At 43.1% G+C, this 19,834-nt stretch overlaps 1 protein-coding gene across 1 annotated transcript in view; it reads left to right on the plus strand.

The window, feature by feature from the left end:
* Positions 1–19,834, plus strand: part of APPBP2 (amyloid beta precursor protein binding protein 2) — a 56,720-nt gene that overhangs the window by 21,821 nt on the left and 15,065 nt on the right. Inside the window, exons 5-6 of the mRNA XM_003431419.5 lie at positions 11,854–12,022; positions 13,137–13,226. Of these exons, the coding sequence (XP_003431467.1) occupies positions 11,854–12,022; positions 13,137–13,226 (259 nt within the window). The remainder of the gene's footprint in view (positions 1–11,853; positions 12,023–13,136; positions 13,227–19,834) is intronic.

Genomic DNA, 19,834 nt, shown 5'->3' on the forward strand with positions numbered 1-19,834 from the left:
AGAGGTCCAGATGGAGAGGACAGGGTGGATTCTAGAGATGTCCTAAAGATAGAACTGACAGGATTTGGTACCATTGAATATGCGGGTTGGATGAAAGAGAGGAATTGAGGATAACGCCAAGGCTGTGAGCATTCATTCAATAGTATTTATTGAGCGCTTACTATGTGCAGAGCACTCTACTAAGCACTCGGAATGTACAGTTCGGCAACAGATAGAGACAATCCCTGCCCAATAATGGGCGCTCAGTCTAAAAAGGAGGATGTGAATCAGGGAGGATGGTGGTGTTGTCAAGAGTGATGGGAAAGTCTGGGGAGGACAGAGTTTGGATGGGAAAATGAGGAAGTTTTATTTTGGATATGTTAAGTCTGAGGTGTCGGGCAGCCAAGTAGAGATGTCCGAAAGGCAGGAGGAAATACGAGGCTGCCGAGGAGAGAGGTTGTTGCTGGGAGAGGTAGTTGAAGAGGTGATAGAGGTGATAGTTGAAGCCATGAAATGAAATGGGTTCTCCAAGGGTATGAATGTAGATGGAGAATAGAAAGAGATCTCGGATTGAGCCTTGAGGGATTCCCACAACACTGTAAGATCCCTCTAGACTGTAAGCTCGTTGTGGGCAGGGATCGTGTGTGTTTTTATTGTTTATTGTACTCTCCCAAGCTCTGAGTACAGTGCTCTGTGCACAGTAGGTGCCCAGTAAATGAGACTGAATGAATGAATAAATGAATGGAGGCAGAGGAGGAGCTGGCAAAGGATAGGGAAGGAGCAGCCAGATAAATAGAAAAATCGGGCGAGGACTCTGTCAGTGAATCCAAGATTAAAATCCAAGGTGTTTCCAATTGGTTCACCATGCTAAGTCCTGGGGTAGGTACAGCCCTGCCGGATCACACATGGGGCTCACAGAGGAGGCAGTACAGGTATTTTATCCCCATTTTATGGGTGAGGAAACTGAGGCACAGGTCACACAGCAGGCAAGTGGTAGAGCTGGGGTTAGAACCCTAATCTCATGACTCCCAATCCTGTGCTCTTTATACTAGAACTCGCTGCTTCTCTATTTCCAATTATTTTTTCTAACACTTTGTGTGCTAAGACTAAGTTATTTTGCCTCATCACATAGTTTCTCCCACCCCAGCTCTTGAGGCAGAAGTAAAAGATTATTTTTGTAAATGGCGATAGCGATGAGCGCCGGGGTAATAATAATAATGATGGTATTTGTTAAGTGCTTACTACGTATCAAGCACTATGCTAAACCCTGGGGTAGAAACAAGGTAATCAGCTTGTCCCACGTGGGGCTCACAGTCTTAATCCCCATTTTCCAGAGGAGGTAGCAGAGGCACAGAGAAGTTAAGTGACTTTCCCAAGGTCACACAGCAGACAAGTGGTGGAGCCGGGTTTAGAACCTCCAACCTTTGACTCCCAAGCCATGCTTTTTCCACTAAGCCACGAGAGATGTGGGATTTGAATGCCAGCGGATGCAGACAGGCTCAAGCCGGGAAAGTTTCTTCTCACACACTTGGGTAAAGTGAGAATGCACAGATCCAGGCTCATGGAGACTGTGGAACTCCGAGAAAGAAGAGAAAGGGCCAGAACCAGGCTTGTCAAAACTGCAGTAGGAAAAGGATAGGGATAGGGGGACTACAAAAATTCACTGAGTTCCTATTTTCTGTAGCATATGGAAGAAATAAATAGAAGAGTTTCAAGTTCCCTTTCTTTTCCTTCCCCCTTCCTGCCCTCCTTCTTCTGCTCTCCTTCCTGCTAGACGTAATTCCCAAATAAGAGCAACACACTGAAGAAACTTGGGGGAAAAGAGCATATAAGAAGAGAAGTGATATGTAATTACTTTTACTCAAGGAATATTTTCCCAAAAGTGCTATGTAGAGCGACTAGCTTTATGTAGAAAGGGGATTAGTTGCCGGACCGTAAGTGAGCAGCTTATTCATATAGCAAAAGCTAAAAGCAGGGTCTGAACATCAGAAAGACTGTTGAGGTTAAAAGTCAGGAACAAAAAAATACTTTTTCTCAGATCTTCAAATGTTTGTCTCCCCTTAGGAGTTATGAGAACAGTGCTTTCAAGGTGTCCTTAAGCTCTTTGATGGATCCATGTATGCATCCCTCTTTATCCTAGGAATGTGTCCTGAGAAAAGGTAAAACAAGTTAGGTAGCAGACCCCGAAGAGTGGAATCGCACAAAAAAACAAATTAAGCAGGGAATTACTGAATCATCATTTCACTTGTTTCCTTCTTAGTAAGACATTTTGTATTTGGAACTTGAGATTGCTTAACAAGATATGCCTAATAAAAAAAAGTTGTGAGTTTATTGACTGAATTCCTGGCAGCATTTAAGATATGTTTCTGGTAATTTGCATGTCTCATTGCTATTAATGAGAGCAGTCTGGATTAATGAGATTTTTCTGCTTGCTTATAGTCTATAGTTTCATAGTTTTGAGGAGCAGAGAGTTCTTTTAGGGATTAATACTCAGAGATAGGTGAGTTGGAAGGAGACCTTGCAGAACAGAAATTAACAAAATATTTTGCTTATCCTCAGGCAGTGGTAGCAAGAATAAAAGAATCTGTTCTGTACAGGATTTAAAGTTGCAGGGAAATTGCAATGAACATGTCACCCAAAGATGCGAAGTATATCCGGATTTAGGGGTGTAAATCAGGATACTGTACCACTTTGAGTGCTCTTTTAGGGGTTTAATTGAATTTCCACTGCTGAACCTCACGAAAAGCAATTCAGCTAAAGGTTTTCATAACTGAAATTTTTTTTGTCTTCAGGAATTAACCCCCAGATTTGAGGTACTGGTTTTTATGTGATGCCAGTGGTAGGTTAATCAGAATCTTTTGAACTTTAGCTTGGTAAATGAAGAATACTTTTAAAAATGAACCCCAAAACAACAAGCTTTGGTTGGTGTAGGTTTTAAAATAACAGCCATGCATGCAAGCCATGGCGAACAGCAGGTATATAGCTGGTTATTTAACAGGGTTGATAATAGGCTTTCTAATTTTTGTAGCTGTTTATACGCATCATTTCTCCAAATGAGGCTTGAAGATTAGGTGTTTTGCTTTCATCCAAGCCCCTACTCAGCCAGCCTAATTCAGCCAACTGAAGCAAGAGAACAAATAGAAATGAGGCAGAAAAACTGTTGACGTAGTTTTAGCTGTGCTACAGCCCAGAAATCCACACTGGCTTTCTCCAGGTGGCCTAATGAAGTCAATCACTTGTATTTACTGAGGGCTGATTGTGTGCAGGGCACTGTACTGTGTGCTTGAGAGTGTATAGTATAACAGAATGGTAGACACATTCCCTGCCCTCAACGAGTTTACAGTCTAAAGGGGGAGACAGACAATACAAATAAATTACAGATATGAACTTAAGTGCCGAGGTACTGTAGGAGGGCTGAATAAGGGGTGAAAATCCAAATGCAAGGGTGACACAGAAGGAAATGGGTGAAAAAGTAATGAGGGCTTAGTTGGGCAAGGCTTCTTGGGGGAGATGTCCTTTTAAAAAGGTTTTGAAGCTGGGGAGAGCGTACATCTGTCGGATATGAAGAGGGAGGGAGTTCCAGGGCAGAGGCAGCGTGTGGGTGAGGGGTCGGTGGCAAGATAGACGAGATCTAGGTACAGTGATTATGGGTTGGCGTTAGAGGAGCCAAGTGTGCAGGTTGGGTTGTAGTAGGAAATCAGGGAGGAAAGGTGGGGAAGTTAAGGTGACGAAATGCTCTAAAGCCTATTGCTAGGAGTTTCTGTGTGAGGGGGAGGTAGCTGGGCAAGCATGAGGTCCTTGAGGAGTGAGTGTACTAGAGGTATGGGAGAAGACAATAAAAATGGATGACATTAGTTCTGTTCCCAGGGAGCTTACAGTGTAATAAGGAGATGTAGGTAGACACAGATCGTACAGTTGCATGAGGGATATAGTTTGCACATGGTAACAAAAGCAAGTTAAAAAATGAACCATTAAAATTAATAAATGAAAGGCATAAATAAGGTGATATCCTCTTAAATCCTAAGAGAGGTTGATGGGTTGATCTGATAAGTAGGGAGGGCTAGGCAGATGAGATGTTTATTTCAGAGGACTTTATAAATGGAGAGGAATGTGATTAATTGTAATTGAATCGGAGGGAGTTCAGTGAAAGGGGAAAGTCTTGCTAGATGGATCAAAGCGGCGGGTAACAAGATCCATTTAGGAAGCTAGTTTGAAAGGAGCAAGGAGGGCGAGCTGGGGTGAAGCAGGAGAAGAGAGCCAAAAGATAAGGAGGAGCCATGATAATTTCAATGGTCAGGAATTTTTGTGGTTTGGTGGGTTTTTTTTCCAGAAAGAAATGGATAGCCATTGGGGTATTTTGAGGAAAAGAACAATGTATTTTGAACAGCATTGACTAATATCAGTGAATTTTGTGGGGGACATCTAATCGCAGAGTCTGGGAAAAGAGCGCCGTTCCGTCTCAAGAGAATTATAAATGATCTCAACTAATAATGGATTCACTGCCTTGAGGTTGGCCTTCAGCCAAGACAGATATGGCTCTGTTTTGCAGCTATAATATATCCAGTGGATGAGAGAGCCTTGTACAATGTAACAGGCTAAAACCTAACTTTTGAGATTGTCTGTGGGGTTTTAGACCCCTTGTTCTCTGCCTAAAGAACTTTGCCTTTTAAAAAAAATTACGACTGAATTTGAAGAGACTCCAATTTGGCATCCATTTTGGGATTTAAAAATTATAGCGTTGTATTGCAGTTATGTGATCTGAGGCATTAGCTCAGTAACACACAGTACTTTTTATGCTTTATCTCATTCCCACCAAGAATTATCTTCAGATGAGAGAATTCTTGGTTAGAATAATCATCCTGAACTGGCTCTTTTACGTCATTCTGTAATTGGATTCACATATAATAGTACCAGCAGCTGTGTGAGGATGTGCAATAGCAGAGAGATTGGGCTAGAAAAATAATAATAATTGTGGTATTTGCCAAGTGCCTTCTATGTGCCAGACACTGTTCTAAGCACTGAGATGGATGAAAGCTAATCAAGTTGGACACAGTCCCTGCCCCACTTGAGGCTCACAGTCTCACAGAGAAGAGGTAGCTGAGTCACAGAGAAGTGCAGTGACTTGATCAAGGTCACACAGCAGACAAGTGGTACAGCTGGGATTAGAACCCAGGTCCTTCTGACTCCCAGGCCCATGCTGTATCCACTAGGCCATGATACTACTTCTAGGTGGCTGGAAGCTGCAGTGAGAGTCTAGGAAGTGTCAGAAAAGATGGGGAGAGACAGATACGAGAAAAATGGGAGCTGTGGGATGGCAGCCATGAGCCACGTCAGGAGCTGGGAGGATGGAAAGATTGGAGGGTTGTGGGAAAAGACAGGAAAATCACTCAATCGATGTGCAGAGCACTGTTCCACGTCCTCAGTGCTGTATTAAGGAGAGTGTAGAAATAGCACAAATAATAATTGTGGTATTTGTTAAGCACTTACTTTGTGCCAAGCATTGTACTATGCCTTGGAGTAGATACAAAATAATCAGGTCCCTTTTGGGGCTCCCAGGTTAAGTAGAAGGGAGAACAGGTATTAAATCGCCATTTTGCAGAAGAGGGGGCTGAGGCACAGATAATTCGAGTGTCTTGCCCAAGATCACACAGTAGGTACGTGGCAGAGCGAGATTTAGAATCTAGGTTTTCTGATGCCCAGACTCTTTCCACTAGGCCATGCTGCTTCTCAATGAATGTTTATTGGTATCAGTTATTGTCCATTTCTGAAGCTCAGGTTAATATTCACCAGATTTGGCGGGGGGGGGTCTATAATCCTGCAATGCAAGTTTTTGTAATAGGGCTATTGATTATTAACCTAATGGTATGGACTGACTCAGTGCAAAAATATTTAACCTCTTCTTTTTGCAGGCCAACTAATAGTAGCTTGTTACCCAGGTTCCTTTAAATGGTATTTTTAAGCGCTTACTACGTGTCAGGCACTATACTAAGCTGTGTGGTAGATACAAGATAATCAGTTTGAACACAATCCTTGTCCCACATGGGGCTCACCCTGTCAAGCTTCATTTTCGAGATGGGGTAACTGAGGCACAGAGAAGTTGACAAGTGGTGGAGCTGGGATTAGTCAGTCGTATTTATTAAGTGTTTACTGTGCGCAGAACACTGTATTAAGCGCTTGGGAGAGGACAATATAGAGGCACATTCCTTAGAACCAGGTGTTTCTGACTTTGTTCTAACCATTAGGTCATGTTGCCCAGTTCTCTAACACAAGGGTTAGCTGAATGCTTTCAGACCTCCAGGCTAAGGAAAACTCACCTGTTAAGATGCTGCGGCACTGTGTCAAACTGTTTCCAAGACAGGCTCGCAGTTTTGGAAGAGCAGTCCGTAATTCCCTAAACCGTTGTCATCGGAACGGGTAGTGAATACACACTTTATGGCAGACCTTAGAATATGGTATGTGATTAATTTCCAAATCTGTACTAAGGTATCTACTTTCATTTTCTGGGCACAGTTTCATTATAGTGATATTTTAACACTGATAGTTTTTGAAGGAAAGTCACAAGAGTCCGTTACACACAATTGGAAGCAGTGCTCAATTGTGAGAAATGCGTGGCCTAGTGGAAAGAGACAAGTCTGGGAATCAGAGGACCTGGGTTTCTGTCCTGGCGCTGCCATTTTTGTTTTTTTATGGTATTTGTTCAGGGCTTATTCTGTACCAGGCACTGTACTAAAAGCGCCGGGTTAGATACACGATAATCCTGACGGACATTGTCCCTGTCCTACTTAGGGCTCGTAGCAGTTGTGATATTGGTTATGTGCTTACTCTGTGCCATGCACTGAACTAAGCACTGGGGTAGAAACAATATGAGCAGATTGGACACAGTCCTTACCCTACGTGGAGCTCACAATCTGAGAGGGAGAACAGGAGTTATAGCCACTGTTCAGATGAGTTACCGAAAAGTGAAATGATTTAGCCAAGGTCATTCACCGGTCAAGTGGCCGATCCGGGATTAAAACTCAGGTCGTCAGAGCCCAGGCCTGTGCTCCATCTTCTAGGCGTTGCTGCTTCTCCATTGCCTGCTATGTGTCCTTGGGCAAGTCCCCTTACTTACCTGTGCCTCAGGTACCTCGTCTGTAAACTGGGGCTAAAACTCCTATTCTCCATCTCAGAATGTGAGCTGCAGGTACGGTAGGGACTGGGTCTGTTCTGCTCGATTTGTTTCTACCCCAGTGCTTAGTTCAGCGCATGGCACAGAGTAAGCACTTAACGAATATCACAACTGCTGCTGTAATAATTGTTTAATAATAATGACCCCAACCCTTAGAAAAATGTGACTGCGTATTTGCAAAGAAACTATACAACCTCATCTAGCACAATATGAGCAAGCATCAATTCAGGGAGGCCCCAAGACATATAGGTATTTTGCATTTGTCGTTTTTTAAAAAGGCAGTTGAGGAGGTTGGCGTTGCTGAAAGCTAGTCAGGAGGTTTCCATGAAAGCAAAGCAAGCAAAGTGGTTGAGGGTCACAGAAAAATATTTGGGAAAAGGAGCTGAGAACCACCAAGAAAGCATTATGAGGCAGGATTCTTTGGGGGGAGGAGGAGGCAAGAACAGGCAGATCATGGATAAAGGAGTAAACAGGAAAGAATGCTGAGAGCTGTGTTCCTTGCCACATTTTTGTAAATTCCAGCCAGTATTTTTATCACTGAGTTCTCTGGCTTAGCCAGAGATTCACAGTTGCCTGAATTCTTGCTAAAAAGTAAGTGTATGCTGGAATTTAGGATGCATATTCACCTCACTGACTTATCTATAAGTACACACAAATTACTTTCTTATGGTATTTGTTAAGCACTTACTATGTGCCAACTGATCACATTTATAGGGGACTTACCGCGCTAAACACTTAAGGTACAATATAACAGGGTTGCTAGACACGTTGGTAGACGTGTTCCCTGCCCACAACAAGCTTATACAGTCTAGAGGAAGAGGCAGACATGAATATAAATAGATAAATTACAGATATGTAAATAAGTGCTGCAGGAGGAGCGAATAAAGGGTGCGAATCCATGTGCAGGTCCGACGCCAAAGGGAGTGGGAGAAAAGGAAATGAGGGCTTAGTCAGGGAGGCCCTGTTGGAAGAGATGTGTTTTTAATAAAGGCTTCGAGGTGGGAAAAGTGGTCGTTTGTCAGATCCGAATGGGGAGGGCATTCCGGGGTAGAGACAGGATGTGGGCGAGGGGTCGGCGGCGAGACGAGACTGAGGTACAGTGAGTGGGTTGGCATTAGAGGAGCGAGGTGTGCGGGCTGGGTTGTAATGGGAAATCAGAGAGGTACGGTTGGAGGGCGCAAGGTGATCGAGTGCTTTAAAGCCGATGGTAAGGAGTTCTTGTTTGTTGCGGAGGGGGATGGGCCACCACTGGAGGTTCTTGAGGAGTGGGGGAAACATGGACTGAACGTTTTTGTAGAAAATTGATCCGGGCAGGTGAGTGAAATATGGACTGGAGTCATGGAACATACATTCAAGTGATTGAACGTCTTCGATCGACCGGTTTCATAGATACCCACCGTTTTTCTGCAGCAAGAGATTTCTGTGGCTAGAGGCCTGAAGGCAATTAGGGAATGTTCTTCCAACTTTGCCAGGCTGTGTGGGCTTGGCATGCCAGGTCAGCAGAGAAACTTCCAGGGCAGGGGCGGACGGCCTTGTTATGCCAACCATTATCGCAGCGCAAGTTTGCCTTAACTTTCCTTAAAGTTTCCTGAGAACACATTCTGTGTGTTATAGGAAAATTGGGTGCACTTGAAGCAACATAGCCTAATGGAGCAAGGGCACTTGAAATTGGATGCACTTGAAGCAGCAAGGGCCTGGGAGCCTGAGGACCTGGGTTCTAATCCTGGCTCCATCACTTGTCTGCTATGTAACCTTGGGCAAGTCACTTCACTTCTCTGTGCCTCCATTCCCTCCCTTATTGCAAAATGGGGATTAAGATGGGGGGCGGGGGCGGGGAAGATATGGACTGTGTCCAACTTGATTATCTTATATCTACCTTAGATTCAGTACCATGCCTGGCACATAGAAAGCACTTAACGAATACCATAGTAGCCCATAGGAGTAAAGCACTGATTGAGCTCTCCCTGGGTGCACTGTATTAAGCGCTTAGGAAGTACGAAACGGGGCAGTGATACGTTCTGTGCTCACAAGGAATTTACACTGTAGTGGGGGAGGCAGACCTAAAAGTATTTACAGAGTAATCGCAGTGAATGTAAAATTGTGTACATGGACTTACCTAAGTACTGAGGGTCGGTATAAACTGAGGGTGCCTTGGAATGCTGGGAATGAATCGGGGAAGGTATGTTGGAGGAAGTGAGCTTTCAGGAGGACTTCGAATACAAGCAGGACTGTGGCTTGTCAGATCTGGGGAGAGAGGCTCAACCTGGGGGAGCAAGATGAGCAAGAGGACAGAGATGAGAGAGGCAAGAGTGAGGCCTGATTGCTTTTGTTTGGAAGAAACATAGAGGGGATGTGGGAATAAGCCCTCTGGGGACAGAGAACCTGTCTGCCGGCCCTGTTGTAACGTACCCTCCCAAGCACTTAGTACCGTGCCCGGCACATAGCACTCAGTAAATGCCACCGATTGAGGAGCAAGTGAAGGGAGTGGTTGTTGAAAACAGGCTGAGTCGATACAGAACCTCTAAACTGAACCGCGAGGAAGATTTGCTTGATGCACAGGGACTTGGGGAGCCAGTGGTGGATTTGGAGGAGAGGAACCATGCGTGCTGGGTAACGCTTCAGCGTGACGATCCAGGTAGCAGGATGTTGACTAAGGAGGTTTGACCATAAGCTAACCCCAAAAAGACCAGAGTTTGTTCCAAAGTTGTAGCACTCTGGGTGGAGAAGAACAGGAGATGTGGTATAGGGAGAATGGGCAAATTTGGGCAGTAGCTGGAATGTGAGTTGAGGTTCGTTAGTCGAATCACGATGGTGTTTGTCTTCTGCTGCACATTTCTAATGTTTACCGTTGACACTGACCTTTTTTAACCCTTGCAGCTTTCCGTCTAGCTGGGCAAATTACCTTATAGATGGCACTGCCCTTCCCCTTAAGAAGCTGAGCTGTCCAGAGAGTGTGGCGGGGGGAGTTCTCAGAAGGATGAACAGTTGTGTGTAGTATTTATTGTCAATCAGTGACATTTACTGAACACTTACTGTGTGAGCAGAGCGTTGTGCTAAGTGCTTGGGAGGTACACAACAACAGTAGACATGTTCCCTGCCCACAAAGAGCTTACAGTATAGAGGGGGAGACGGACATTAATATAAATAAATTATTAATATATGCTTAAGTGTTGTGGGGCTGAAGGACGGGTGAATAAAGGATGCAAATCCAAATGCAGGGTGATGCAGAAGGGAGTGGGAAAAGAGAAAATGAGGGTCTAGTTGGGGAAGACCTCTTGGAGGAGTTGTGCCTTCAATAGGGCTTTGGAAGTGGGGAGAGTGAGTGACATCTCTCTCTCTCTCTGTATATATATTTATGTTCATTTATATGTAGAAAGAGAGAGCCTCTGTCTATGAGGCTTTATGTATGAGCCTCTAAGCCTCTCTATATATACATGTACAGAGAGAGAGAGAGAGAGAGAGAGAGGGAGGGTGTGCTGATGCAGAGTAAAACATCCTTTTTGCAATGCATAGAAGTGTAAGAAGTGTTGCATTAAGACTCAGAAGTATCCAGTGAAACTAGAGGAAAAATACTCATCATTCCATTTTCAAATATTTTCATTTTATGGTCTTTAGCCTTATCTTGAGTAGACCAAGAGCCATATGCAGTATTCCAGATGGAGATGTTCACCAAGCTAATACCACCAATTTTTAGTTAACCCTAACCAATCAATCAATAGTATTTATTAAGCACTTAGTATGTGCAGAGCAGTATACTTAAGCGCTTGGGAGAGTACAGTATAACAGAGTTGGTAGACTTCCCTGCTTGCAATGAGCTTACAGTGTAGAGGATAACCAAATATCCTGTAGAAAAGAGAACAAATCTGTCTTCTCCACTCCTAAAACTGCTTAAGTCATTGCTAATTCTGGGTACATAACCTTCTTCAGAAATATCCTAATGTATCCAGCTATCATCTTGATGGTACCCCATGCTACTAGAGTAGCTATCCCAATTGGGAGTAGTAGTTAGTAAAAAGACACTGTCTTCTCCGACCTCTAATGATTCAATGATTCAACTCCCCACTTCCATCTGCACTCATTCTGGTAGTGGATCCATAGAGTTTTCTTGTAGAAGCAGCGTGGCTCACTGGAAAGAGCACGGGCTTTGGAGTCAGAGGTCATGGGTTCGAACCCCAGCTCTGCCACTTGCCAGCTGTGTGACTTTGGGCAAGTTACTTAACTTCTCGGTGCCTCAGTTCCCTCATCTGTAAAATGGGGATTAAGACTGTGAGCCCCACGTGGGATAACCTGATTCCCCTGTGTCTACCCCAGTGTTAGAACAGTGCTCGGCACATAGCGCTTAACAAATACCAACATTATTATTATTAGTAGTAAAAATAGTGATTTTTAGTGATTCTTAGTGATTTACCGTTGCCTCCTGCACAGTCAGATTGAGTCTCCAGCCTCGACTGTCTCCCATGCTGCTGTTGCCCAGCATGGTTGAGTTTTGACATTAGGACAATTTATTTATATTAATGCCTGTCTTTGCCCCTACCCCCCTTATCTAGACTGTAAGCTCACTGTGGGCAGGGAATGTGTCTTATTGTTATATTGTACTCTCCTAAGTGCTAGGTACAGTGCTCTGCCCACAGTATGTGTTCAGTAAATAGGAATGACTGACTACTCGGTACATAGCTTTTAGAGATTGGTTCTGTGTTTCCTTGTAGGTTGCTGCACGTCCGAAATGGAAACTGTAAATATCATTTGGGTGAAGAAACATTCAAGTTAGCTCAGTCTTATATGGACAAACTTGCAAAACACGGTCAGCAGGCCAACAAAGCAGCGCTCTATGGGGAACTGTGTGCATTACTCTTCGCAAAAAGCCACTACGATGAGGTGAGTACTCCTAGGATTTTTTGTTTGTTTTTTTATGCGCTTGGAGTTGTGCTAGCTTCAAGTAACAAGCAGAAGGTACAAAAATTCGGAAAATAATGAAAATGATTTTAACTTCCTACAAATATTTACTACTAAAGTCAGACAAATGAAAATTGTGAGATCTATATAGAGTAGTCTGAAGATTCAGGGTGTAATTTTTCATAGTTTACTTGATACAGTTCAGCTTCTTCTTAAACTGCTTTAGGCTTCATGTGATCCCTTGCTGTCCATATTTATTCTTGGTGATGTGACTTGAGTTGCACTCTGATTGGAACTCCAAGGCATTTTCTTTTCCTCCAGGAGGACGTCTGAATTCTTTCCATACCATTTGGCTTACTAAATTCTTTTCCTCCTCCTCCCTGCGACTTTATAGTGGCATTTCCCTGGCTGTATGTTATTAAAGTAAAACTCTAGGTGGTAATAAAAAGTGTTACGTGAGGCTTGATAAAATGTCTGGCTGTCTGTTTTATAGAATTGATTTGAAGAGTCTCACAAGTGCACACTAATAATACCATACTCCCAGAACGATGTACTTGAGTTCTCTTGTTACTAAAATGATGACAATAGCCATCTTGGTTTGAGTTCTCTGATTTGTAAGGAAAAACATGTTCAAGGTTTAAAAAGAAGCTATAAATAGGATAATTGAGATGTGAGTTTAAAGTTCTTTTTTAAAAGAAGCAGTAGTAAATCAAGGCAGGAGATGGGCCTGATTCAGAAATTATTTAGCTCTCAGCAAATATTCAGATAGCAGGAATAGGTTTGGACTTTTTTTTTATTTTGGCCTTGGAAACACGTGTGGAAATTTACTATTGAATAAAATGGTCTCATTCAAACTCAGGATTATAGATGACTGCATACTTTTAAAAAAATATTTGAATAAGATATATCACAGCAAGACTTTTAAATTTCTATTTCCGGTTTGGCCTCTCATCACGTGTTGTTTGCTGCTCAGTTCAACATCTACGTAGCATTTACGAATTTTAGGTTCAAGTTTTAGAAAGATTTTGTGGTGTTCTTGGTTAAGATTTCTTTTAAAAAACCAAATCATGTTCCTTCCGTAAATATTCTTTTACAGGCATACAAGTGGTGTATAGAAGCCATGAAGGAGATCACAGTGGGCTTGCCAGTCAAAGTAGTAGTGGATGTTTTAAGACAAGCTTCAAAGGTGAATCAAAACATTAAGCTCTATTCAATTTGCTAATGATACTTGTCAGGTTTTAAACTCAATTCAAAATGTGTATTATAGCTTAGTATGGTGTGATGCAGTTCGTGGCACAGTAGAAGTGTGACCCCTAAGCCCATCTGTTTTAGGGTGAAAATTAGGGATGTTCTAAGGTAACATAAGTGGAAAACAATGTATTCTCATGTATCCCAAGGTACCACATCTAACTATCTTCACATTCAGAGATGCTGCTGCTATTGCTCTTAGCAGAAAACTGTCTTTGGGGGAACGTGTCAGAAACCTTGTGTGTCTCACACTTTATCCCATGATCTCACTGAGGTGACCAGTTCATTCCCTCAAATTTCCAGGAGAAACATGGTACTTCATTGTCATAATTTGTCTCCCAAAGGACTTATTAGATGTATCGGTTTTCTACTTCCTTGTTCATTGTGCATCATTGGATAGTGTCCTGTTTGGACTGTAGAATCTCATGCTGGAATTAGTTCCAGTTTGCCTCTGACGGTCTCTTTGTGGTGTGTCTTGTAAAAGGCGGACTCTACCTTAGGTGTTTCAGGCTTATCACTTGATAATGATGCCTGTCTTCTTAGGGAGTGTCTTTTAGGGCAAAGGCATCCACGTAGAACAATTCCAGAATTACTCTAGCAAGGATTTATGGTGCTCCCTGTCACCTGATGAGTTGGAAAGTCTCTCTGAGGATTGGAATCATTCACAACAAGCACACAGGTCCCTCGTTGCTCTTCTGTGTCTGCCTAGGAAAAAATGGGTGGTTTCATTCATTCATTCTTTCTTTCAAGAATGAACTGAGGCCCAGAAAAGGGAAGCCTCTTGCCCAAGGTCACACTGCAGACAGGTGGCAGAGTCGCGATTAGAACCCATGACCTCCCAGGCCCGTGCTCTACCCACCGAGCTATGTTGCTTCTCTATGCTGAAGAGCCATTACTCATAAGGGCTTGCCTTTTCAGAAGGACTTTGTATTAAACATCTGTCTCTGAGTTCTCCTTCATCGGGTAATCTAGTTTCATTTAGTGCTGCAGTGTTGACATCATATCTATACGTTCCAGGAACAAAAAGTGCTGCCCTTTCCGGATGACAACCGTTCTATTGTCTTGTAGCCTGATTAAAGCAAGGGTTGTTTTCTTAGCATTAGGTAATCTCTTCTAGGCTTTTAAAAAAAATATTTGCTCCTCCTAGTGAAGCTGTTGGTGGCCTCTGGTCAGTCCGGTTAAGCGTGGGTGAGGTCAGCAAATTTTAGGGCTTCTTTCGTGGCGCCCTTCACCACGCCGAGTGCACAGTGCAGCTGGGCTGCTTTACTTTCCCTTTAGGACATCAACTCTTAGAGGGCAGGGATCACATTTTATCGATCTCTGTGTGTTTGCCAAATACCTAGAGTGCTCTACTTGCTAACCATTCAGTAAATAGTGTTGGTATCGATTAACTCGGCTCCACCATCAGATCCACCATCCGCCAGAGAAATAGCATGCCTAGTGGCTAGAGCATAGGCCTGAGAGTCGGAAGGGCTATCCGGGCTCTGCTGCTAGTTGGCTGTTCATTCAATCGTATTTATTGAGCGCTTACTGTGTGTACAGCACTGTAATAAGCACTTTGGGGAGTACAATATAACACGTGACTCGGGGCAAGTCACTTCACTTCTCTGGGCCTCAGTTTCCTCATCTGTAAAATTGGGAGTAAGTCTGTGAGCCTCATATGGGGCAAGGATGGTGTCCAACCCAATTACCTTGTATCTGCCCCAGAGATCAGTACAGTGCCTGGCACATAGAGTTTAACAAATACCGCAATTATTATTATTACTATTATGATTATCAGCTCTTTCTTTCCTCTGCAGTTTGACTAGGGCACTGTTAGAGAGTCATTTGGGGCACGCACATGCCTACAGGGTCAAATACAGGTGCCCGAATTTTGCAAGAGTGCAACCATCCACCGTTACGGAGAACCGGGTGTATCACTCAATGGTATTCACTGAGCGCTTACTCTGTGCTGCGAGCTGTACTGAGCGCTTGGGAGAGTGCAGTGCAACTGAGTTGGGAAATACATTCCGTGCCCACAGGAGCTGACAGTCTAGAGGGGCAGGTGGACATTAATATAAAAAAAAGTCCTCGCTGCCTACCTCTGTTGGATAGCAGACATTACCAATCAGTGGTATTTATAGAGCACTTTCTGTGTGCAGATCACTGTACTAAGCACTCAGGAGAGTATAGTACAACAGAGATGGTAGACACATCCTCTGCCCACAACGAGCTTAGAGCCTATTACTGGGATATGGTGAAGGAGTTGTGAAGCAGCATGGCGTAGCGGATACAGCTACAGGCCTGGGAGTCAGGAGGTCATGGGTTATAATCCCGATTCCACCACTTGTCTGGCGTGCGACTTTGGGCAAGTCACTTCTCTGGTCTTCAGTTACCTCAACTGTAAAATGGGGATGACTGTAAGCTCCACATGGGACACAGTCTGTTGCCATTCTGATTGGCTCCTATATACCCCAGCACTTAATACCGTGCCTGGCACATAGTAAGTGCTCACCACATACCATTCTTATTATTATTAACACCGTGCAGTCCTGTCATCCTTTGTTATGGAGAGACAACACTGCCTTACATTTAGAAATACTGTGTGACAGAGCCAGTTTATGATCAACAAAGTCTTTCAATGCTGGCCCTGAGGGTGGGTGAACCAGACCGGGGTATTGAAGGTGGCCACGGGATTTTAGAAATGGGAAGACACATCTTCCCTAGCACTAGCTCCCTGGAGTTTGAGCACACACAGTGTTTCAGGGACTATAGGTGGTGGTCTTTCTGATCAACAGCTGTTCTCCCTGTCTAGAAGCATCCTGATCATAAAACAATTCATGATACCGTGGGTGTAAGGAGCGTTTAGATAGGTTCATGAACACTGGATTCACGATATATTATTCACCCGAAGGTTGCTCATCTCTAATGGTCGTCCCCTGAAAGTAGATCTTGAATCATGGCCGTTCCTTTGATTCATGATTTGTTTTACCACCCATTTTGGGAAAACACACAAAGGACTTAAGTGTTTCTGCATTTTGTGAAACACATCTCCAGATCCTGAAATAGCTAATGGATTTTTGCAAAATGCTTCAGCGCCTTTCAGGGATAATTTGTTCAACCACGAGGTCTGGATAATTAGTAAGAGTGAATTAAGCTCCTGTTGCTAGGGCTATATTTGCATTTTGGGCCCAAAGCAGCATATCATCGCAAGCTTCGATCTTTGTCCAATCAACTTTAGACTTTGAAAATGGGAACTGTATTCTATTCATTCAATACTTCTACAGTCAGTTACTTTAAAATGAAACATTTCCATTTTTTAAAACCCCAAATGGCCTTAAAGGTCAAATTTTTATGAAAATGCAAAATATATGATACTAATCAAAGTTGGGAACTAATAGATTTCTACACATCTGAGATAGCGATTTACCATTCCAGCGTAATATGTATATTCTTGTTAAAATCCTTAATTGCAGTTTAACAATAGGTAGTAAAGGACAAGTCTGTACATGTTCCTTTGTCTAAAGATATCCAGATAAGAGTACAGTCAGTTACCCCTTTAGGCCATAAGCTCATTGTGGGCAGGGAACCTACCACCAATGTTACGTTGTACTTTCCCAGGCACATAGTACACAGTAAGCTCTCCCCTCAGTAAGCACTCAGATACCATTGATTGACTGATTGACTTATTCTGCCATGAAGCATATTTTCACAACACATTTTGGGTAGAATGTGACATCAGAATTAAAGAACGTTCTTCCAACAACGTGCATCTGACTAGAAATCAGCCGACTGGTCGATAGTATTCATTGAGCGTATACTGTGGGTGCAGAGCACTGTGCTAAGCACAATTAATCATATTAATTGTGGTATTTGTTAGGTACTTACTGTGTGTCAAGCAGTGGATTAAGTTCTGGGATAGATCTAAGATAGTCAGGTCCCACTTGGGGCTCACAATGTGGGGGGAAAGCAGGTATAGAATCCTCATTTTCAGATGAGGGAACTTCTGGCCCAGAGAAATTAAGGGATTTGCCCAAGGCCACACGGCAGACCAGTGGCAGAGCCAGAATTAGAACCCAGGTCCCCTGACTCTCAGGCCTATGCCCTTTCCAGTAGTTCCACACTGCTACTCCAGTACAACGCATCAGAGTTGGTAGACATTCGTCCCGTCTAGGAGCGTGCAGCCTAGAGGCGCAAGCACATTAAATTATGGATTTGTACGTAAATGCCTTAGAGCTGAGGGTGTGGGGTGGATACCAAGTGCTTTAAAGGGTCAGATGCAAGTGTCTAGCCAACACAGAAGGGAGAGGGAATAGGAAAAAGGAGGGCTTAATTGGGGAAGGTCTCTTGAAGGAGATGCAATTTTAGTAAGGCAAAAATGCAATGTGAGGTTGCGTGCAAGAAATGGTTGCGTGCAAGCCGATGGTTTTGGCCAAAGCCCGAGTTGGGTTTTTCTCAGTGTAACCCCTGCTTTATAAGAAAACTGGTATTGTACTATATCTGGACAAAATGTATGCTTGCACATGGTAGGGAAGCCGAGACCTTTGGAAAACAAAATTATAAAGATCGATCACTTAAATGAGGCCCATGAGAGAAACGGCGGGTCGGTCCTACTTGTATAAAGCAAAGAAGAATCTGAAGAATTTCCAGCAGTTGAAAACAAATCCCAAATCACAGACAAACTGGAAAGAACAGATTGGAAAAAGTGACCATTAGAATAATTCTGAACAGACAATAGAAAACCACATTGTTTTCCAGCTATCTAGTACAGTAATACTTACCCGGACAGCTGTTCGCATTTGGTCTTTTTTTGCTGTGGCGGAAGTAGGAGAGAAAAAGCCCCTTGTAAGTCTCAGTCTCTTCACATTTGTCTGACAGCTTTCCTATCCTTTTCCCCTGAGTGGATAGAGCATAGACCTGGGACTCAGAACGACCTGGGTTCTAATCCCAACTCTGGCATTTGTCTGCTGTGTGACTTTAGGCTGGTCATTTCAGTTCTCTGGGCCTCAGTTTCCTCATCTGTCAAATGGAGAGTAAGACTGTGAGCCTCATGTGGGACAGGAATTGTATCCACCCAATTTTGCTTGTATCCAACCCAGCATTTGGTACAGTGCCTAGCACATAGTAAGTGCTTAACAAATGCCACAATTATTATTATTAGGGGTCACATTTTTCTTCATTGTTATTGTGGCTTAATTTAGTTGAAGACGTGTTTTCTTGTGGATCTGTTCTCCCACCGACTTAAACTGTGAACCCCGTGTGAGGCAAAGTCAGGGTCCGACTTGGGTATCTCGTCCTTACCCCAGCTCTTGAAACACATAGTAAGTGCTTTAACAAGTACAATAATCATCATCTTGATAGGTCTCATACAAGATGCATCTCTGGTTCAGCTTTATTCTTTTCAAATCTTGACTCTACCAAGTCAGGATATTTCTTTACCCTCTTGATTAATCTAGGATAATTTCCACTTGGGTGAGCTTTCCCTTTTACCCTTTGGGCTTCTTTAGAATTCTGTGTTATCATTGTGCCATCTTTTTCTCTTCTTGTCCTTCCTGTGCCCCATTATAGTATTTTTCTTAACTCTTCACAACAGTCTCTGTGAAAAATAGCCTGGCTTTTCCATTTTTTTTGTGGCATCACTTTCTTTCCGTTAGAAAGTGCCACATTCCTAATATTCATTGTCTTGGGGTTTTTTTGTTTTCTTTTTTTTACTGACTCATTCTCCCTTTTCTTCTGAACGTGATGATAGTCATTTTGTGATTACTGCATTAAATTTTGATCACCTTTAGATCCTCAACCGATTCCTAACCTGCTAGGCAGGATCAGGTCAAGAAGCAAATCTGCCCTGCTTGATTCCTCTGTTCTTCTAAGAAATATTCCACAGTGCAGTCCGTAAACTTACGTGGTGATGTGTGATTCCCTGACTTGCTTTTCTGGACATTATTTAGGAAGTTTAAGTCCCACACCTCTTCCTGGTTTGAGGGTCTATCATAAACTCCTACTGGAATATCATCCATATTTATCTTCTTTACACACTAAATCTGTTGGCTTCCTTTTGTTTCCTGGGTTTTGACGCTAATGGAGATATCAGTGGTCGTCATCATTTATATTTATTGAGAGCTTACTGTGTGCAGAGCACTGTACTAAGCTCTTGGGAGAGTACAGTACAACAGAGTTGGCAGACATGGTCCCTGCCCACAATGAGCTTATAGTGTAGACAGGGAGACAGACATTAATATAATCAATTTATAATATATAATTTAATACACAAGGTATCACCACTTCTCTTTTAATCTTGTGTTCCTGAAAGGTCTTTGTCCGTCTAGTTAGGTAGTCCCATCTCATTCATTCACACTGTCATATTTATTGAGTGCTTACTGTGTGCAAAGCACTGTACTATGCACTTGGGGTCATACAGTATAACAATAAACAGACACATTCTCTGCCCGCAACAAGCTCACAGTCTAGACTACGTGTCCGTGGTCCCGAAATAAGCCCTCTGTTTCCTCCAATTTATTACCCATGTTCTTTCCATTTGTGTATCAACATTTCAAGTAATCTTGGCTT

The sequence above is a fragment of the Ornithorhynchus anatinus genome, chromosome 17, assembly GCF_004115215.2.
Source record: "Ornithorhynchus anatinus isolate Pmale09 chromosome 17, mOrnAna1.pri.v4, whole genome shotgun sequence".
Taxonomy (NCBI): domain Eukaryota; kingdom Metazoa; phylum Chordata; class Mammalia; order Monotremata; family Ornithorhynchidae; genus Ornithorhynchus; species Ornithorhynchus anatinus.